The sequence below is a fragment of the Dermacentor variabilis genome, chromosome 3, assembly GCF_050947875.1.
Source record: "Dermacentor variabilis isolate Ectoservices chromosome 3, ASM5094787v1, whole genome shotgun sequence".
NCBI lineage: Eukaryota > Metazoa > Arthropoda > Arachnida > Ixodida > Ixodidae > Dermacentor > Dermacentor variabilis.
The window spans coordinates 143921656-143943719 of NC_134570.1; the positions used below are offsets into that span (position 1 = coordinate 143921656).

The window sequence follows — 22064 nt, forward strand, 5'->3', positions numbered from 1 at the left end:
GGCGTGGTTTATACCATTCCACTCTCATGTGGTAAGACATAGCTTGGCTAGATAGGGCATTGCGTCAATGAACGACTCGAGGAACACGCGCAAAAGTAAACAGAAATGTAGATAGAGGAGCGCACCTTGGTGCGCATATAAACTCTCGCACAATTGTGAGGCACAACTTGATGGGACGTCAATTCTTGGCAAAAGCAAGAATGAGCATGCGTGGCTTGCCTTAGAGGCCTACCACATAAAAAGGCAAGGCGATAATTGCATCAGTGAGATATCTTTGTCCCTGCACCCATCTGAATTTGACTTCCTACGTTTGCGTACGTGATAATTTGGCAGATCTCTGTAATGTAATCTGAGTGCCTGCGCGGTTGTGTGGCCTAGGGTTTATATTGCATCGACAACGAAGAAATAAAGAAGTTAGCGCCAGTGTGTGTCGTATCTTCCTTTTGTGGTCCGTCTTAGGTGTTTGTGCTGTAAGTTTAAGTTGCTTGAATAAGCCATTCCAAATTAACAGACGCTTGTATAATGAGGCCGATCAGCGGTATTTTGCATGGACTAGCACACAAATATGATAAATGTCAAAGTACTAAATTAAGAAATTGGGACTCATCACACAAACAAGCTACATAATTTAGTGTAGTTATTGGGATGTATTTCAGAGCAAGCTATTAAAAATTATCGTATTTTACGAACCAGAACCCACCTTCCGATCATGAGACATGCCGTAGCAAGTAACCCCAGATTAATTTGGACAACCTGAGGTTCTTTAACATGCACCTAAGCCTAAGTACACGGGTGCTTTTGCATTTCGCTCCCACTGAAATGCGGTTTTGTTTGCGACTAGATTTGCGAAACTTCCAAACAGGATCCCCCCTATATTTTTACAGTGGGCGCTCTTTAAATGGAGCCTCAAGGGGCCAGGGAAATTGGTTCCATTTACCAGGTGTTCTATTTCTGAGAGACATTCCAGAGAGCCAACCAACTACCAGGATGGTGTCCTGTTTAAGCGGCAGTTTCGCTTAAGCGATTTTTGTTTATCGAGATTCCACTGTAGACCATAATAGTGGATGAGTTGTGTTCTGCATGGACACTTTGGCATGGCTACAATGTTTAGTTGAATATTGTGCAAGCAGCAACATTTCACTGTACCCAGTGCAATATATAAAGCCAGCAATGTAACATGTTGCAAATGCAGCCACGAACAAGTACCTTCCCTGATCATATCTAATAGCAGCATCTTTAGACGAAATTAGTCATGCTTTCTCACGTTTAAGTGCCTTGCTTTCAGAAATCAAATCCTCCTTATCACATTGGCCTCCAATTGTGTCATCCCCCGAGCTGAGGTCATTTGGGATTGCATTTAATTGCACTTCAAATAGTATATTGGTCTTATTTAAAAAGCACATGGCATCACAGTCACCACCTAGACATAAAATTGAGGCTGCAACGCAGTAGCAGACATTCTGAGGTAGAAGTGTAACTATTCTTTAAGTGGGATGCATACTCAAAACACTGCAATGCAATTTCAGACAGGGCTGATAGTATAGCAACCAGGACGGATTTAACGGACATAAAGGAGCAAAATTGTGTGAGCTTCGAATTATTATTCTCCCTGAGGATCCATGCTGTCCAATTATAAAATGGGGATCAAAATAAAGTAATTGGATAGCAGACCTGCATTTCATTAAGTAAATAAATTACTGTTCATGCTACTTTCCAGGGTGCACACTACCTTCTCTTTGAATGTGAATTTGTTACCTTGCCATGGGTTGCCAAATGTATAGGTGTATTGTTGGTCGAGGGTGGTGGAACGGATATAGGTCTCAGGCTAGAGGAAATACTTCGACAAGGAGACTTGCCAGGTTGAACAACGAATGTCTCGGGCTGGAGCCATTTGGTTCCCTTGCAAAGATGTTGGCTCCAGCGTGAGACTTCCTTTGTTGGACAACTGTTGATGACTAATGTCGCCATTGTTTTCATTTACCCTCGCCTTATTCAACCTATTGCTCCACGCAGGTGTTGCACTTTCTTTCAAAAATAAAGATATTAATGAGCTCAAAGGCTTTGTGCATGGCTGCGTCCCCAAGTGCAAAAATTTCTTTTCAATGAATGAGAGTTGGTACCTTTTTTGGGGAATTCAATAGGAAGAACCAAAAATTAAGCTAACAGACTGGCTATGACGACAAGTAAACATGAATTGATGTAGAGTGCCACTTCATTTCACACCAGGCTTGGGGCCAGCCGGACTTCTTCCTAAAATTGAGAAAATTTTTCTCATGAAATACATATTAAGAGTATTCTCTTCATAATCTGAAAATTAAAAAATGGTTATCTGGTTATTCATATTTAGTTGCGAACAGCGCGAAGGACACTGGCAAAGTAAGGGCTTATACAGTAATGACACATAGTACTGGCAGACAACAGATTTAATTTTAGAACAGACAAACAGTTACGTACCTTAAAATGCTTCCTAAAAGCCATAAAAAAACCAACGCAGGAAGCAGTTGTATGTATGTAATAATGTATGTGCATGAAAAATACATCTGATCATTGGTTTGCAGATTTACTTGTCAGTTAGCAAAACGTGTTGCACTGAAACATTTCTCTTACAATTTGTCAATTCTGTGGGCTTTGATTATTGCTCGGGTCAGTTTATTGCTGTTGTTACTGCTATTAGGGTACGGTGAAGTGTAATGAAGATGGGTTAGTGTTACTGACAACTATGAAAATTGGCAAATTTCGCTGCACCAGGATAATGCATGCATTGTCCTGCTGCAGTGAAACTTTCCAGTAAACTTTCAGTTGTCTGTAGCACTTTCCTGCCTGTCTCGCCTCACACTGTTCCATCTATTGCTTCACCATACTGTAATATGCACCCCCAACTGACACAAAATTCTGCCCTTCTGAAGTACTTACTGCTACTTCGAACTCGTCACATTGAGGCCGCCAGCCGTACTGAGCCCAATGTAGTATAAATGCATGGACTGGCAGCTCCTGCCATGGATTTATTCTGGTGTAATGACACCACAGAAGCAAACGAAGACAAAGACATGCAGGGCACAAGCGCCTATCCTCAACTCTGGCTTTAATAACAAAACAGACATCACATACAACACGTAGTGACATGAAGTGACGTCATTATTTCAAAAACAAATTCTTCAGGCAATGTAACTCAGAATGACTGATGCATTTGTCCTATTTATGCTAATCTTCCAAAGCTTAATTATCTTATGTACGTCTGCTCATAATTTCTGGCTACGAGTTTTGAAGAACACAGGAACGAACCAATCTATTTTGCAGTGCATCACAATGTGCGGATGAGAGTTGTTGCACACAAACTTTATTAGCCTCAATCTCAAATTATTACAATGTGTGTCTATGCAATGCAAGCATGACTGGATGGGAATGGCAGACTGTACATAACCTCCGTTGCACAGTGCACCGCCTGCAAATTGTGCTGCATGCAACAAACAAATTGATTTGTTTTCCTGGCTTCAGTCTTTTTTTCTCATCAGAGCAAATCTCTCCACGTCTCACAGAAAAAAAAATTTGTACGTAGGAACCAGCTACACAATTACCCATGAAAATTACAAATGCATACGAAACAACTGCAACCACTTTTTTACTTCATCATCTCATTCATTATATTCCATATTCATGCCTAATTTAGTTGCACAAATCATTGTTTTCTCAGGCCCTTGCTAGGAGAGTTTTGTGCTGTAACAAAAGGCAGAAGCCAAAAAAAGGAAAAGGTTGGCTGTGGCTTGAAGCACAATATGCATCTAGTGAGCTAGGCCGCAAGCGTTGTGTAGTCTGCTGCCATCATAAAGCCGTGCCTACATCGGACAGATGGGATGCTCTATTAATGCGAAATGAGGGAGATTGAGGGAGTATGAGTCATCTGCGTGAAACAACCCTCCCTCACACGATGTTAGATACTGCAAAGAGTGGGACTGCAGTCCTGTGTTCCACAAAACTTGCGTTGTAGCCAGGTATTACGACCTGACAACATGAAAGGTAATTGTGGCTTGCAACATTTAAAAAGAAGGACAAATGTATCACTGATCCATTAGTTGCACTGCATAAAGAATTTCTTTTAACAGGTATTATCACATCATGTCTCCACCTTTTATTAAATATTGCCTGCTTCCTTATTTTAAAGCTTGAAGTGAGATCCGGTGCTTGTGTCATTTGCGTACATATATTTCTTCGTTTACTTTTTGTGGTGTCATTACACCAGAATTTGCACAACCAATGGCCACAAACTGCTTTTGTCACGTTATAGTGGTGCTTGCAAAGCCTCGCAAACAGCAGCCTATTTGGTCCAAACATGCTTTTGTACATATGCTTTTCCAAAAAGAAAGCTGCCAAGAAGGTAACAAGAATCAAGAGCATTAAGTTAGATCCACTGCAATGCTTTGCTTTTTTGCCTTTATTCCTTACACCTAAGTGGATAAGCCAGAGTGAATGTTACAGAAATGCCCCAAATAAGTTGTTGAAATTATGCGAAAATGTTAACGCAACTAAGCGTAGATTTATGTGCAATAATAGACACCAGTCTCAGTTTCTTTCCTTCTGACACAAACATAGTATATCTTATTCCTTTGGCATGAAGAAAAGCATATGTAGAGCAGACACGTCTATATTTGAATGAGCCTTCACGATTAAGCACCACTATAATGTGACCATTAGGGTACATACACTGTAAAGAGTGCAGATGACGGCCCGAATTTCACAAGTGCAACATGTTAGCGAAAGCAGTAACCATTAACCCAGAAACTAACCAAATCCCACAAAATAACAACAGCAAAAAAAGACGAATGCGTCAGTACAGCACCTGTTTTTTGAAGTTACAGGAAAGTGGCATGCTTGTTAACAAACCTACAACCATGGCACATTTGCATGTGACCACCCCCTGCCTCTTTATGTGCTTTCGTGCCTTTGACAAGGCGTTACTGGATATTTATTTGCTTGTCTGTTGCAAAAACATATCAATTATCAGTCAGTGCACAGTGCACCATGCCATTTATCTATGTTGACTCACTTTGTGTCCTTAGCACTGCTCTTACCTGTTCAGAACTAAGAATCGCAAAATGACTTGTTCTGCAGTTGAAATAGGGTAACTATAAGTAAAACGAATGACATGTTCTGATGAACTTTGTTTTCATAATCTAATTGTTTATTTGGGCACATAACCAGTCAGATCATTCATACTAAAACAAGAAAACAAATTCAATACACTGGTTTATACTGGTTGGTGCTCTATTGACTTTAGTACACACATTGAACAAACGACAGGCAGTGAGAAATGCCAGCCACCACTTACTTCCAGACGGCATTATTGGTCACATGTGCACATGATATAGCTACAAAAACCCAAACAAAAGTAAACAAAGAAAAAAGTACATTTTAACAGAAAAAGAACAAGACAAAACAAAGAAAACTTCTTTTGGAAGCTAAGTCACAATCAAGGCGCAAATGACAGCTATAGTTTGCCACGCACACATTTCGTTATTTTGCTCAGTCTCTCGATATCACAATTTCTTGTTTGACAGCAACACCAACGGGACATCTACGCATATCTTTATTGCACATGCCATTTTTGCTCGCTCCAAAATCCTTTTGTGGTTATTCATTTAGTACCTGCTTCGCCTGTCCTGGCATTGCAGGGGGGTATACATTCTGTGTAATGTAACTTACATTCAAATCAAGCAGACAAAGCAGGGAGGGAATTATCTTTGAGAACTATGCAAACATTTGCAGGCGGAAAAACCTTGCAGTCACTTTGGTCTAAGGAAAAAACAAATGTGAGGCATCACCTATAAGTAAAAGGAAATTAATAAACCTGTTTAGTCTAATCTCTCTCTTGTGAGGTATGATGATAGCATGATATGAATTTCTCTATCTCTACATGTTTGGAACAGTATATGCTGTGAAATAACTTTAACTGAAGAGATTTCCTAGTCTTTTAAATCCTGCCACTGCAGCTTACTCTTACTATCAGTAATACAAAGCCTTTTAGTATGACTTCCTATTACCAATCTAACTGCCATATTTTGAACATTTTCAAGCATACCAGCTAACTCAATATTATGGGGATCATAGCAAACACATACTTATTTGATTAGTGAATGCACATAAGCAAAATACAGTTGTCCTTTGAGGTTTTCGGGACGCCGAAAAAATATGTATGGGTGGACACACGACAGCTACTACACCGATAAGCATCGTGGCCAACCAAAATTAAGTTTATTCCTATACGGGCGGGCACGGCGGAGTGTGAGCAGACGATGGTCGGCTTTTTCTGGAGGCATGTACAAAGGAACCCCAACATAACGAATCCACTAAAATCAGCAATTTGGTTTGTTGTACTGTGATTCCACCTTTTCGTCAAATAAGTACATTTGCAAATGGATTGTTTTCCCACGAAAAGGGCCGCAGTCAGAAAAATCAAATCTGAATGAGAAAAAAAATTTTGAATTTGAGAGTCTGCGACCAAAGATATGGTTTCACGGTGTGTCAACGATACCTTCGCACAGGTAGTATGAAGCAAACCTAGCCTTGCTTTTGCATCCACTCTGTCCTCTTTGATACTGCCACGCGCAGTGGGACGACACCATCATGAAAAGTGCTGGCAGTGGAGGCGAACGCTTTGTCTGTCTCTCACTTCAATGCATCTCCGAAACTACAGATTATGCAACCCCCAGTACTAAACACGTGGGAAGACTGTGCACATAATACCACGCTATATCAACACGTCCACCCCTTCCACACGCAGCAGTTCACCTATAGAACAGGGTGCGCAGGCTGCAGATGTGCTCAGCTGTACTCACAGCCATGTGCAGCGACGGCTGCGCTAGAAAAGAAGAAACGCGCGGACTAGGCTCCTCTGAGGGCCCCCTTAAAAGCTGTTCGTCATTTTTGTTTCTGTAATAGGCTAGTGCAAAAAGTGAATTTGCTTCATTCCTATTAAGAAATTTTGTACACATGGCAGAAAAATTATGAAAGTAGAACATTTTATTACTTTTCACCCCTCTCAGATGGAATATCGTACAAATGCATAAGCAGCCATTTTTGCCTTGTTTCATCTAAGATGTTTTTTGATGCTGAAAGAAAGGCATTTGTTTAAAAAATAAGCTTGGTTGCAATATGTAAAGAAATTCTGTAATGTCACAAGGGTTGCTGAAATGAAAATATATTTGTGATTTCCTTGCAACTGAAACACTCAAAAGGAAAACGACCTTTTAAACAGACCAAAAAAGAAGCCACTGCACATGCACCCATACTAAGCCAGGGACTGTATCAAGCTGATATGAGAAGACTTTCAAGAAAGAATCTTTCCCGGTTTGGTAAAATTTTTTAAACACTGGTTAACACCTGGCCCACGCCTTAAATCTAGAAGGAATAAAGTTCTTAAGTTACTCTGTGTTCTTTCTTGAATCCAACAAATGTGCCTAGAAAAATGGGCCAAGTCTACACGTGTGGCAAGGTGTGAACGAGAAGCTCGCTTTAGCTGGCTGCAGTGCTCCCTGCGATGAATATTCAGGCAGAAAATTGTTACCCCAAATATGACTGTGCCCCCAAGAAAACCAAATCTGGTAGACTACATCAATGCATATGGAAAAATCTTTAGTCCATGCTTGCTGGCACCCTGTGTCTGTATTGGCCTCTAGGAAAATTGTGGCCCCCAACGTGCTGGAATCTTTCTGTGGCATAGAAAACAACATTGTGGTACCAGCTGTGAAGTGTTAATCAGTTTAATCAGCAGTTTAATCACAGTTAATTCCAAGTGTTTGCATGTTTTAAGCATTGCTTGTGGGCATCTTGGCTACAAAACAACCCCTTACATCCCAGTCTGGTGTGTAGCGTAACAAAGGCTTTTATTGGAGCAACTTGATGCTTTTATATTGGTTATTCAGTTGGCATGATCTTTCACAAAAGAGTTATAGGCAATTTTGCTGCAATAACAGTACTGTTTTCATAGAATTCGTCATGGGGAGTGCGGCTCGCCCTTTTTGCCAGAGTTTTTGCTGAACGACGATTTATTATCGGTCTGTTATATGTGGAACTTGAACAGCTTATATTTTTGTCTCCTCAATCCACACTTCTGCTGCACTTCTGCCAGCATCTCTATACAGGGTGTTTTGACTGATGCCATACCAAGTGAGCACGCTACAAGCCTCGTGTGCATCGTTTTCATGACTCTTTCGATGACCAAATTTCATTTTCAGTGACTTTATCAACTAAGTATCCAGCAGCAGCTTGAACATGGGTAGTCATGAGAATTCGCACCAGGCTTGGTTGAATATGTCCAGCACTGCAGCACTGAGTAGTGAACCATGCTGTAAGAGTTGGCAACTAAATTGCCACCTTGTGATTGCAACTTTTCAACCTTACAATCAAGGCTTCAATTAGCCAGCGAGCTGCAGCAAAGGTGTGAACTATAATTATCTGATGTCACATTCTATGTTATAGCGATAGCAGCTGATCCCTGCAGTGGTGGCCCTCAAGGCCAACAGGCATCCCTTTCTGTGCACATGCTTGTGTAGGACTAAGCAGATGGTGCCAGTTTGTTCAGCATTAACACTATGTTGACGCTGTATCGGGAACACATTTTCTTACTCAGTGCGATAGCCTTTGAACCTAGATAATTGCCACCAAGAGTCCTTATTCCGCCAACCTTTCCTTTGCCATGTCATTTGCTTCTGCCTTGATGTCATGGAGCAACTTCAGCTATATGAAGCAACGATGGTGTTTGAGTATATTGAGTATCCACACAGCCTTGCAGTTTTCCAACCTGAACATTGCTTCATTAAAAGCTGACATGATTTGGTCTCAGCAGACAGATCAGAGTTAAAAATGAACTCTCATAAACTTCTTTCAAAGTCATTCTAACCTTGTCAATATTCCCGTGCCTTTTGATGTGTTATTCAACATTGACCAAAGCAAGTTGGCTCTTAAAAATCAAGATAACTTTGCGAGGCCAGCTACTAGGCTACCACTGTCTCTTCAGCCAGCCTGAAGTGTCTCGCAGCCATCAAAGCAGGAGTGCAAAAAAACAACAAAGAAAAGCGTGGCAGACAAAATGTTCATGGAAATCCATATGTTTATGGACTGTTACACTGACTGAAAAAGATGGTGGCTACCCAATACAGTCTTGAAGTACGTAGTTGTTTCAGTCACGAACAAACAGCCAGTTGCCCAGTCCTGCACAAGCACAGTGTACAGATGCTTATGGATTAAAATTTGTTGTGTGTGCATGTGGTTCAGTGTACCACATATCATTTTCCTGAGGCTGCAGTACACTGGGAAGACTGGTTGCTACTTCAATAGTAGGCCCTTAGAGTATTGCAGCCCTTTGTTTACATTTTGCTGCAGATTGTATCAAATGTGAATACAAACTGTTTTGCAGGACATGTCAGTTCAGTTCAAGCAATTAGACAGAGTAACCCAATAAATAGTTTAAGCCTCCAAAACGTCTTAATGCAGTCCCTAGTTTAGTACAGGTTTTCGCCTGATGTTTTGCCTTCTTCCATGGTATAATGCTGTTGCTTGCTAGGAACTGGTGGTTTGACGAGCACACTCTCTTGTGTTGCTATAATGACAACTTGTAACAAAGATTTTCCTTCCTAACAAACGTTTGGATAAAGTGCCTGTGAGCTCATCTTTTAAGCTGTTTTTCATTCGATCTGTGCATTTACATCGAACGTAAACTACAAAATAACCCTACTGAGAATAAAATAAAAACACACCTGTGTAACGATTCTGCTAAGATCGTTGGAGTGGTCAGCCACAGGATGCAACGCAGGTGGAAAGGCATCCTGAGTTAAAGCAAAATAACAATCATTGTAAGATGCAGGTAAAAAATTTTATTCTGTGAGGCTTTTGGCATGTATACTAATTACCACATTTGTATGTAAAATAGTTTTCCATAATAGCTGAGCAAGGTTAACATCTTGCCCTGTGACTGTCAGCCAGTGCTACTCATGGCAATGGTGGCAAGTATGGCACGTCCTTTCAAATGGAACTTTTGTGGGTTACATGAATTCAAAAGAACTTAGGTTCACATAATACATGACATCTGTGGTTAGAAGCATGTGTTGCATGCAGCACCAATGCATGAGTGGCACTGCCTAATACTTCCAGGGCCAGACTTAGTACATAAACAATGCAAATGTGCAACAAAGTGAACAGGTGGATAGCTGCTGCGATAACTCAAAGATTGCATGCATCATGCAGATGTGAATGCAGCTCCCATAAGGAGCGGGTTGCCCTTTGGTGCACTTCACTTCTCTCCCTCTTTTGTCTTCATCGCATGCTGGTGCCATATGGTAATAATGAACAAAAATTAAGCACCTCAGTTCCCATTCTTGTTTTACTACATGCTGTAAAGTCGTCTAAATGCGCATAAGACTTAAGGATGTACTTCAGCCATTTTGTCTTAAAAATATTTTTTGCTTAGCTTCACTACACCTTAATGTAGCGCAAATTCTAGACAATGCTTACAAAAAAACCTACTCCACACAATAACACCTTCAATTAAGATTACACAGTCTATGGCTTCGAGATGTGTACATACATACTTGATACATGGTTACAATGAAAATATAAGTGACTGTTCTAATACACACACTTAGCATACTGCATAACAGCCACCTGGTTCCAAAATGGTTTTTTGTTATCACACATAGGACGGCCACAACTATAAATTTAATTCTGGCAGTGACTTAAGTCACGGCCAAAACTTTCACAGTGCAATCAATAAAAATTTTCGAATTTAGAGCAGTTAGACATAAACAGGGCAAATAGTTTTAAAGTGTTAAATAATGAACTGTTATGGAATCTGGCACTAGAAAGCCATGCGCCTAAAACATAGGTACTGTTTATCATATAAGCACATTATATTTTTGCATACTTTCCTAGGGATCACATCAAACAGTTTGCTTACGTGTAAATTTTGCTAGTATTAGCCCTTATCTTTTCACATTTGGCTTACTGCAGCTTTATGCGCATGCAAATGGGCCACTACTACCTTCAGCTGAAGGCCAAACACTATGCCGTCCAACAAACATGCATTTTACAACACCGACAGTACGCTTAGAGAATGAGCAACTCTTATAAACAGTGCAGTTCTTTGGACACACATTGATATATGTCTGTAAAACAATGATTTTTGCTAAAATGATAACTTAATCTAATTGGTACTGAGCATAATGCATCATGCAAGAAACTTGCATTTACCGGACACCACTATAGATGCTGCGACCTCTGCGGCTTCCCCACAATCTGGCATAATGTACTCAAGTTGGCTGTAAACCCTGGAAGGTGTCTAAGGCCCGGATTCTGAAACGCTCCTTTCCTAACTAAGGATGCCTCACACGCTGTGAGGCGACCTGGCGTCAATTCTGGAACGTACCTTACTAAGGGGCACTAAGTTAGGGCCTCCTTGGTGCTTCCCCGCGCTTAGGGAGCCGGCATGCTACCTTCATGCGTCCTAACCGCGCTCCTCTACCTGAACGTATGCTTCTCCGCATGACTTTGCACGCGGTACGCTCGGCTAGGGTAGGTGCCGTGCGCAGCCAAGGCCGCGGTAGCCAGCCGCCGTGTACTGACGCCCAGTTTGGTTACGCGGACCGCGTTTTGTGCCATATCTTTTTTGCACTGTGATCTTGTGGAAAGCGAGCAGCGAGAATGACGGCCTTGCAAGACGATAGCTTCGAAAGCTATGCACGGTTTCTTCGACGAGCAAATGAACTCCGTTACGGGACTGTGTACAAGCCTCCACCTTTGACTCTAGCCCGGCTCCTGACTGACAGGCAGAATCCACTGGAATACTACGACGAAGGGGACTTTCTAGCCCGGTATCGTTTTTCCAAGCGAGCTGTTACAGCCATACTGGCAGAGCTGCAACTGCATTGTAACACTGACAACAGAGGAGCGCCGCTACCTGCTCTCTTGAAGGTCCTCATTGCACTGCGTTTTTACGGAACGGGTTCCATGCAAACTGTTGTAGGAGACCTTGTGTGTGTATCCCAACCCTCTGTGTGCCGGTGTATTTGGGAGGTGACACAGCTGATATGCCGACGTCTGTATCCCAAGTACGTTCGGCTGCCAAACGCCAGTGAAGCGAGGTTAGTCATGACAAGGTTCTATTCAATCGGAGGATTCCCTGGGGTTACTGGGTGCATTGATTGTACTCATATACCCATTAAAAGTCCCGGTGGAGACGACGCAGAAGTCTTCCGAAACAGGAAAGGAGTATTCTCCATAAATGTGCAGGTGAGTGGCCAGTTTTCCCCGAAACCTGCTAGAAATGACTGCAGCGCAATTCGCGTTTCTCTTCACTTCCGTACATGAATCATGCAGGTGCTGTGTCCATTGTACACAAAAGTACGCACGCACACAGAGAGAAAAAAAAGAGGTAAAACGAAAGGTTGTAAGGTGAAATGGCAGTTAACGTGTCGCATTACGTATGTATATCTGTTGAGCGCAGTTGACATGTGGCATTAGAAATTTATATATGTCGACCACATATTTACCTAGAGGGCGTGCACATTCGTGACCATAGCTGTGTAACCCTGCGTGAAAAAGATTTCTTCACCCTAGCAGGCAGCGGCAAATGCCATAAATGCAAAGGAAGCCCAGTCATTTTGAGCGGTGTAGGCGAGTGTGTGGACAACTGTACATGGCATCTGTGTGCATGCAATACGTCAACGCATGTGCCACTGTGTGAAATCATTGTTTTGCTTTTACAGGTGGTCTCAGGGCCCGAGCTTCAGTTTTTCGACGTCGTGGCAAGCTGGCCTGGCTCTGTCCACGATAGTCGAATTTTTACTAACAGCAGAGTAAGTGTCATGTATGAGCAGAAGGCAGTAACTGGCATCCTCCTTGGCGATCAAGGTTACGCATGTTCGCCCTATTTGATGACCCCACTGAGGAACCCTCAAACAACTGCAGAGAAAAGGTTAGGAAGAAAGAATTTTGTTCAAGCAATGTGAAATAAGCACGAAGTCATTATTTTGCTGTTCTCCTGGCAGGTACAACAGGAGTCACATTAGAACGAGGAATTCCATTGAGCGAGCTTTTGGACTCTGGAAGAGACGTTTTGCATGCCTCAGGACAAAGCTGGAAACGCTGACAGAGCGGACGGTTGCAATTATCACCGCATGTGCAGCACTCCATAACATTGCTTGCACTTTGCGGGAACCCAACCCTAATGTTGACGAGCCGGAGCCTGAAGGTGAAGGTGTGGCATTGTGTGAACCTGACTCACCTCTGGGTACCCAACATCGAAGGCACCTTATCCAGCGTTGCTTCACAAGTGCCCAAAGTGAAGATGACAGCGATATGGACACGGTGTAGAGGTAAAACTGCGATCTCTGCTGCGTAATTAAAAGTGGAGAAGTGTTCGCATATCAGACAGTGGCGATTCTTCAGGATAAATGAAATTGACTTTATTCATTTATATGGCTTGTGGCTAGGTTTATTATTGCTGCCGCCTCTGAAAAAAAAATGCCTTTAGTCTTGTGGAACGAGGTCACATTCAGCAATGCCTCCTGGCCTGAGGAGTTCGAGCTGCTTTTTTAGAATTGCTTGTTTGAAGTTTTGTACCTTCTCTTTAGCTTTTAGAACACGCACCTTCATTCTGTGCAGCGCACTCCGTTTGCGCCGTTCATCGGCATATTGCTGCATCTTCAAAGCATGTTCGCCTGATATCATTTTCATCCTGGCCTCGTGTTCAATACGTCTTTGATTTCTCTCGTCGTCTACAGCACGAAGGCGAGCCTCCAGCTCCGTCGATAATGCTGTGTCGACAGCAGCAAGACGACCACTTTGGCGACGGCGAACAACTGGCTCAGCTCCTGAGCCTTGGTCCATGAAAGCATCTTCTCTGTTTTGGCTGCCCGATGGCCTTGAGGTTGCTGTTTCTGCAGGCAGCCCACCACTGCTGAGAGGAGGTGCTGGCGAGCACTGCTGTGATGTAGCCTCGGCAAACCCACCTGCCTGGCTAAGGTTACTATTCATCCCGAACTCTGCAAGTAACAGTGTTCATAAAAGTTTCACAGTGCTTTAAAAAGAACAAATAAACGGTTGACCACAAAACAAACTTGTTCATGCCACTTTACTCTGTCCAGAAGAAAGAATGGCAGCAATTATTGCAGCGCACTACACTCTACCGCCTTTATTTACTACGTCACACTGTACATAATGCATGATGTACACTCTGTACATGCTCTACAGCGAGTTGCTCGAACACAAGATCGTGCTGCTGCGTTGCAGTGGTAGTTTGAATGCGTGCATTCACAACAGGCATACGGGTTTCACCTAACCATGCAGAGGAACTAGTTCCGCATAAAAAGTGGAATCGGTTGTCTGTGCTCCCGGAAGCGCAGCAATGCAACATTGGGATAATTTGGGAAAGTAGCAAAATATCGGAGTAATGTGCAAAGGAATAGGCTATTTTTCATATTATCAGGTCAGGCGCTCATTACGCAAAGCCTGCTCCTTGAGCGGAAAATGTGCGTCACAATTTTGCACCAACAGGTAATTACACTGACATTCATTAATTCCTTACAGTACATACGACATGCGGTCCAACCGCAAATTTTGCCGCGCTATGTGATGGAAACGTCGGGCAGCGAGGCCAGCAAGTGTTTGGGCTTTTATCGTAATGAAATGGCCCGTGAGCAGCACTCGAGCAATTACTGCACATATTGAGCGGTGAGGCGTGCCAAGGTGGCCGCAAAACTACAAAAAAAAAAACAGTTGTAGTCGTAGAAACTATACTTACCATCGTCGCTGTCGTGGTACTGTGAATCGGTCTCATGCATCATGCTGTCAATAATGTCTGTAACGGCTTCACTGGCTGGCGTCTGCGACTGCCTGTCGCTGTCAAATGGGTTCGGCACTCGCACCGCCACGTGCGGCACGAGCGCCTCGACTCGGGTGAGCCTGTCGTCTAGCGGCTCAGGCGGTGGTCCGCCACGTGAAATACGTTACGCTCTCTTTTTGCAAGTTTTCAGGTGGAAAATATTTGCAACGTTTAGGGGAAACAAAGACGAAAACGTACCTGTGGCCATGACGTCTCTGATCTGCTGCGCCTTTGCTTTTTTCAGTTTTTGTTTCAGGTTATCCCACAGTTTTTTCAGTTGTTTTACTTCGCGTCGACGCACGTGCGGCATGCTGTTATATTCTGTACACAGCCGCTCCCACGCTTTCGCCTTCGCGTTCAGCGACACAGCATCTGTTTTCTTGCTTTCAATCACATTGCTGCACCTTTGCAGAAGTTCCGTGAACAAGTCCTTTTCTTCTTCCGTAAAATATGCTTTGCCCGGCATGGCAAATACACATACACACACACACACACGAAAGAAAGCGCACGCAAAGAAAGGAAAAAAGCGACGCCTGACCAAACGAACTCAGATGCTGCCATAGTTGCTAGACTGAGATTGCTTTCTTGCCACGCGCATCCTTTTCGAACGATTTTTACGTTATTAACCAAAGAAATGTAATTTATGCCCCAGTATAAAAGTAGAAATGCAATTTTAACAGTCCCGGCACTTTGTCTCGGCAACTCATTACAAATATTTCGCATTTTTTGTGGGTAATCTCGAAACCAGAAGCCTCTAACGTTACACTTCCTTTGGCGAGGCGCTCCTTCCGCAGGGAAGGCGAAAGGAAGCTTTTAGAATTCGCGGTGGCCTTCCGAGGGCGCCTAACGTTTAGGTAGCATGGAGGGCTCCTTGCGGAAGGTAAGGAAACGGTCTAAGGTTAGGAGGATTTCAGAATCCGGCCCTAAGATACTTTAAGAAGCTCAGCAAACATGAGAAGGACCTAAAATGAAGGTCAGAGAAGCAAAGCAAATTTTTAACCATTCCTCTCTATGTTGCTATGAATGTGAAGGTGCTAGCAAATGATGTATTTGAACTGTATCTTTAGTCGTGCAATAGTAGAGAGCATATTTTTGCAATAATTATGTCATAGAGAAGAATGACAGAAACCAATCTAATTAATATTTTTCTAAACTTGCACAAAGTTTTCGTCATTATGCTGATGCACACACCTGCATACCTCTACTGTGAAGTCTTGTTTCAGTTTCTTATTTTATTGTTACATAGTAATTTACATCATACACTTGTCCTGAAATACATCACTTTGGGCTCCTTCAGTATTTTTTTTCTTACTCGAACACACATGCCTATACAGGGCAAGCACTCAAATATATGCAAAACTGCCACAGGACTGGCCACTTGAGGTCGACATGATTGTACAGCGCAAAAGACGAGGACTGAAGGAAGAACACAATACAGGCGCTGTCACACACACTCAAGGCACTTTGCGAGATTCTCAGGCTTCTTTCATGCTCCTAAAACATTTTGTAGCACATATTGAGCCACAGAAAGCTGTACTGGGAAATTTTCACGTTGCTCTACAATTTTATAATTGAAACTCTTTATCTAATTATAATATCTGATAAGTTTATTAATTGATCAAGGCTAATTAGGTAATTAGGCAAAATGCAGCAAATCCAAGTATTTCCAAGAGACAGGAAACAACATTACCTAGGTTCTCTGCAGCTAGGTGGCATTTGCATATTTTTTTTAAGTTTGCTAAAGTTACATGGCATAACCTGCATACGTCCCATGGAACAGGTGTCACACCAATCACTCTAAGTGATGACACTAAACTAGCCATTGCACTTAAAACATACAGGGTAAAAAAAGTAAACTCTAGGTAAGAGCATACCAAGGCCTCTATTGCTGAAAAGGGAAACTGATGAGAGGCGTCTGATCTCCGGCTATGAAGCTGCTTCATCCTCACAGCTGGCAATGAAACGGCCGCAGCCGCAGTCCTGAAATAAAAGAGAAATATTTGACACTACAATGATAACACAGAACACAAAAAATCTGGTGGCAAGTTTATCTTGGAGAACAACTGCTGCTACATTAGGTTTTGTATATTGGTCAGCTTATTGTTAAACTAAGCTTGCCAAAATTTTATATCTTAATGGCTTTGCTCTTTACAAACTAAAAGCTTTGCCCAAATCATGCACTTATGCACTACTTAAGCTATGAGATGTTTACTGATCCCTTACAATGAATGGCTTCTAAGACAAATTACTTCACACAAAAGGATGCATAACTTATGAGTGTTACTGACATTAAACACCAAGGTAGTACCTCTTTATAATAGATAATGGTGGACTTCAAGCACATTTTTCTCACAGATACAGGTTGATCGGTCTGCCTTAATTTTTCACCAGCAGCAGAAATTTTGTTAATAATACTCGTGCAATATAGGATGACGCTGTGATGTGTGATATGATCCTGAGTCGATATGATATGATCTGATATGATCCTGATTTGGCACCTAGAATTCAAAACTGAATATCTGTACCCAATACGCAATGGCACAGCAGCAAAGTAATTAAACATTAAACAAGTCCAGGTATCCAGTGCACAGCGCCAGCTGTTGAATAACAACATTGCACAAGCATCGACTATATAGATCTATCGTAGTATGGTGCACGGCAGGCGTAGTGGCGGCCTCAGCAAAGAACACAGCCATGGAGCGACGCGCCCGTATGAGCCATCGCCGGCAATTCTATCGCGTAAGTTGATATATCTCGTCACGGCACAGGCATCGTTTTCTGGCCGCCGAGGTGCCGGCGCCACTGATACTCACCTGCTCCGGCCGTCGCCGTTCAAGTGACGGCGTATCCAGTAATCTGAACCCAAGCAGGACACCTGTTGCCGCCAAGCAGTACGCTAACAATAAAGAGGTTCTTATACTCTGACCGGCAGCTCACGCGGCGTTGACCCGCAGTGCCGTTGGAAGCTCACCACACGCTTTTAATACCACAAACGCGCAGCCGACATTTCACACCCGCAGATCAAAGTCGACGGGCGCAGGCTCTACAAGCTACGCGCCGCAGTCGCGCACTGCCTGCACAATCAGCGATGTGGGCGCGAAGAGACACAGACGATAGCACGGAGCGTACTGGCAAATCTGCACAATGCGCGTTTAGTGAGCGACCTACAGCACACAATCGCACGAGCTAGGGGATTGGCGCCACGTACGCGCCAGCTAGCAGATACCGCGCACGAAGAAGCGCCGCCGGTTCTCGCTCAAATGATCGCTGTACAAACACTCACACACGCGCACCGCAGTAAACCCTTAACGAGCCGCCACATTTTTCAGGCCGCGGTTAGGCGGCCAAGCTTAGCTCACTTCGCACTGCACGTAACTATTATGGTAGTGGCTTGCGCTTCGGGGAACATGTCGAATGCTCACATCCACACAAAGACGCGGCAAAGTTTGTCACCATGTAAAATACCCTTTTTAAGGTACACTCGCTTGACTCTAAGCACTCAAGTCGCCTCGATTACGACAAAGCTCGAAGAAACACAGTGATCGTGCAAAATGGTTCTGGACGGCCACCTGTCGCGACATGTTGTACTGAGACCTTCAATAAGTCATATCAGCGCGTCTCCTCACTTTGAACACATGCACACTCATATAACGTGTAATAATCGTTCAAAGTCACTTACCGTGGAGTCTTGGGGGTTCAAAGCTGTGAGAAACAACAACCACGGTAGAAGAATGCGCCGTCGCTGACAATGGCTGCTCCTTTGCGGCTTTCAACGCACGCGCGCGCGCTCCGAAGGCTTGTGCTCCTCCGCGCGTAGTTCCGACCGTTCCGACTTTCGGCGTCCTGTGCAGCGCCAAGGCGCGGCTACTCCGAACAGAAAAACAGCGCCGACACACATCGCGCGGGATATTTCGAATCTGACTGCAGAAATAATCCTACTGAAATTGTCGCTGCGGCTCACTTCCTTGTTTGTCACGGCTGAGTTATTCTTTTCTCTATTTGGCTCGTCTCAGATATGGGTGTATTTCAACACTCCCACTTTCCCGTACGCTACCGTTATTCCTTGAAAACCCCCATTTTACAACCGCAATGCCTATTCAAATGGGGTCGGGGGTATAATAATGGTTCTAGCTTATTTTACTTCTTCTCGTGGGAGTACTCATTTTAGGCTAGGGGGAAAAAATGGCATATCAACTGTTAAAACGCCCATATGGGCTCATTTGTGTTTACAGTGTACCTTCATGCGCGTCATGGCCCTGAACGAGCACTTCACCTCACTACTTAGCTACGTCGCGCTTATTTGCGCATGCGCACTGTCACCCACCTGCGGAGAAGCGCGAGCACGGTATGTCTTGCCAGGCATCTTCGTTTCAGTCGCGCGTGTGGCATGATAGCGTTGCTAGGCGTTGCTAAGCGTTGCACAACGCCGGCGTGCCAGCGCTGCTGGAGCACATCAAGTTTTGCACTGTGATGTGGTACTTTTTTTTCGTTTCGTAAACAAAACTAGAAGAAAGCGTCCATGGATATCTATATTAGTTCTTCAATTTAAAAATTATGCGACGATACAATATTTCTTTATTGAATAATGGTGTTAGCGTAAAGCTTTTAAGCGATAATCTCGAAGCCAGGCATGCGGCAACCGCTTCTTATGTGAGGATGGGCGAAGGGAGCTTTCAGAGTACCCTTGCTTTCTGCATCAGTCCTTCGCTGTAACAAGGCCTCACGTAAGGTTAGGAAGTGCTCGAAGGAAAGGAACGTTTCATTGTTTGGCCCTACATGCCCCCGTGGGAAGAAAAAAACAACCCATGAGGAGCGGCTACACTCCTTTAGCTTACGCTGTGACTTTGTTGCGTGTGCCCCGCAGGCCTGTGGCTTCCGACTTCCATAAGTAGCAAACAGCGCTTCCTTCCTATACAAGGCCTATAATTTGCTTTGTAAGTGAACCATATATTGATTCCCATCAACACTGTATGACCTGATACGCTGCGGTGTGTGGAGAAAACGTGTAATTGAGTTCGCATCGTGTGAATAGGGGCATGCCTGAAGGTAATTAGAACAGCCCAACTGTTTAGGCACCGTTGCGTTCGAACACATTCAAAGAAACTGCTATGAAAGCGCGCTACATATTTGAACGGTTCCTATAAAATATATTTAGGCTTGTGCACTACAAAAGTTCGATTAACACATTTTTGTTCTATACATTAAGTAAATAGAAGTTGTCCAGCTATAATTTTCTTTTGTGGCGATGCCTGAGAGTGGTGCTACAAAATCTGTACACCTTTATTTTTCTTCCAGGTTCGTAAACTGTGCGCGGAAATTCGATTTCCATCGTCTGCAATTCCTGGGGTGACCCTTGATGGCAGCACAGTTGGTGTCTCATTAGGCAGGGAATCTACGGTAAATCTTTCACCTTCAGGCTCTATAATGACATCGCCAAGCACTGCACAGACATCCCGGGGAATCACGTTGACTCCAGGTGTTTGATACTATCCGTGTCCCAAAAATGACAATAAAACGTACTCCACCATCACCACAACTTTCAAAGAAGACAGACCAAGTGTGAGGACCAGAGCCCGTGAGGCTATCTAAAATGCAAAATAAATAAAATAAAAAGCGTAAATTACACAAAAATAAAGTACTGCGACAACGTCACCACAATTGTTGACGCCAGTTTGGACGATCAGCGCGATTGCATCGTAAATTGCTTCGCATATTTTACGCCTGTTTTCTGATTTCGTGAAGGATACTGCGTCGTTTGACCTCGCCAGATTACTTACATGAAGGAGTAGACAAAGATTATGCTACAAATTTTGGACTCTGCGATAAAGGTCAAACGAAGATTGAAGCCTGGCTGTAATGAAGCATTGGGCTCATTTAACCTAAGTTCTCAGTGATGGAGGAAGTTGCGTCTATTTTATCTTCTGATCACGTGCAGCAACCATGCGCGTCTAGTTACATGTGTAATTTTTATTTACAATCTAAACGTAGCTCAGACACAGCATTCCTCATAGCTCCTTTCACCAATCACGCCCTTCCACGTGTTATCCAAGTAGCTATACTGATCTATTGATCAGCGCTAGGGCGCAGGTTGTATAGCCAGCCAATGCAACCGCGCTACAATAGCATGTGCATGCGCAAAAGCTAGTGTAAAGACCATTTCCTGGAGCCAAAATGAACACAGATGATAAAAATTACTATATATATATATATATATATATATATATATATATATATATATATATATATATATATATATATATATATATATATATATATATTGTATGCGCCAGGGCGGTTTGTGCTTATCGTCGCCTTCATCTGTGCATCAGACTCATCATATTTTGGTTTGTTCGGTGCTACGGCTCTGTACCGGGCACCTGCTCTGAAATAAAACCATCGTATCGATCGATGTCTCACAATTAGCAGAATGTGATTCGATGCTTTCCCACGTGATCTGACTATTCCGATTCCACTGGAGATACTGTCGGGTCATCGTTAGCTCTCGCCAAACAAATTGATGCCAGAACAAAACCCATCCACCATTGCTACTACCATCTCTGCTCAGCCAGCAAGGCCGGCCTAGACTGTGAACACCAAGGAGGTTACATAAAAACTGCTGGAGGGGAAGCTCCCGTAGCTTCATAAAAAGAAAGGTGAAGCCACTGCTTGCCCCTTAATCACCTGAAATATAGCCTTGTTGGCTGATCTCCGCTTACAGATTGAGTGATTTGGCTTTGTTAGTGCAATGGTGGGCTAATAAGTAAATAAAACTCGTTTTTTCCGACAAAAATAATTTTTTTCTGAATATTGGCGGCGTTCTACCCAATACAATATGCCAGAATATTCAGGTTTCACAATAAAACCAGTAATACAGAGAAACACGAAGATCAATATTTGTACGGTAAAATAAGCTTACAACAAGGAGGTTGATAAACTCAAGGGAAAGTTTGCGAAAAGCGCGTGTTCGCCATTTGTTGTCCTTCAATTAAAGTTTTATTGTGCCCCTCCTGGGCAGCTTCACCTTCGGTACATCGTTTCCACTCCATCAGTTTTTCTTTAACCTCCTTGGTAAACACCCAACAACGAGACCATCCCGTATTTGCTGGTCTCCCCGGTGACGACGCGGAAAATTGCACCCAGTACTACAGCAGAGCAAGCAACGTAAATAATTGCGATGACACACACAAGCTAAAGT

The 22064-nt window shown here is 43.2% G+C and overlaps 1 protein-coding gene across 1 annotated transcript in view; it reads left to right on the plus strand.

Annotated features, from left to right (window-relative positions):
* LOC142574236 (uncharacterized) overlaps window positions 1-21079 on the plus strand; it is a 38161-nt gene extending 17082 nt beyond the window's left edge. Inside the window, exon 4 of the mRNA XM_075683376.1 lies at window positions 20165-21079. Coding sequence (XP_075539491.1) covers window positions 20165-20353 — 189 coding nt within the window. The 3' untranslated portion in view covers window positions 20354-21079. The remainder of the gene's footprint in view (window positions 1-20164) is intronic.
* Window positions 21080-22064: the final 985 nt, after the last annotated feature.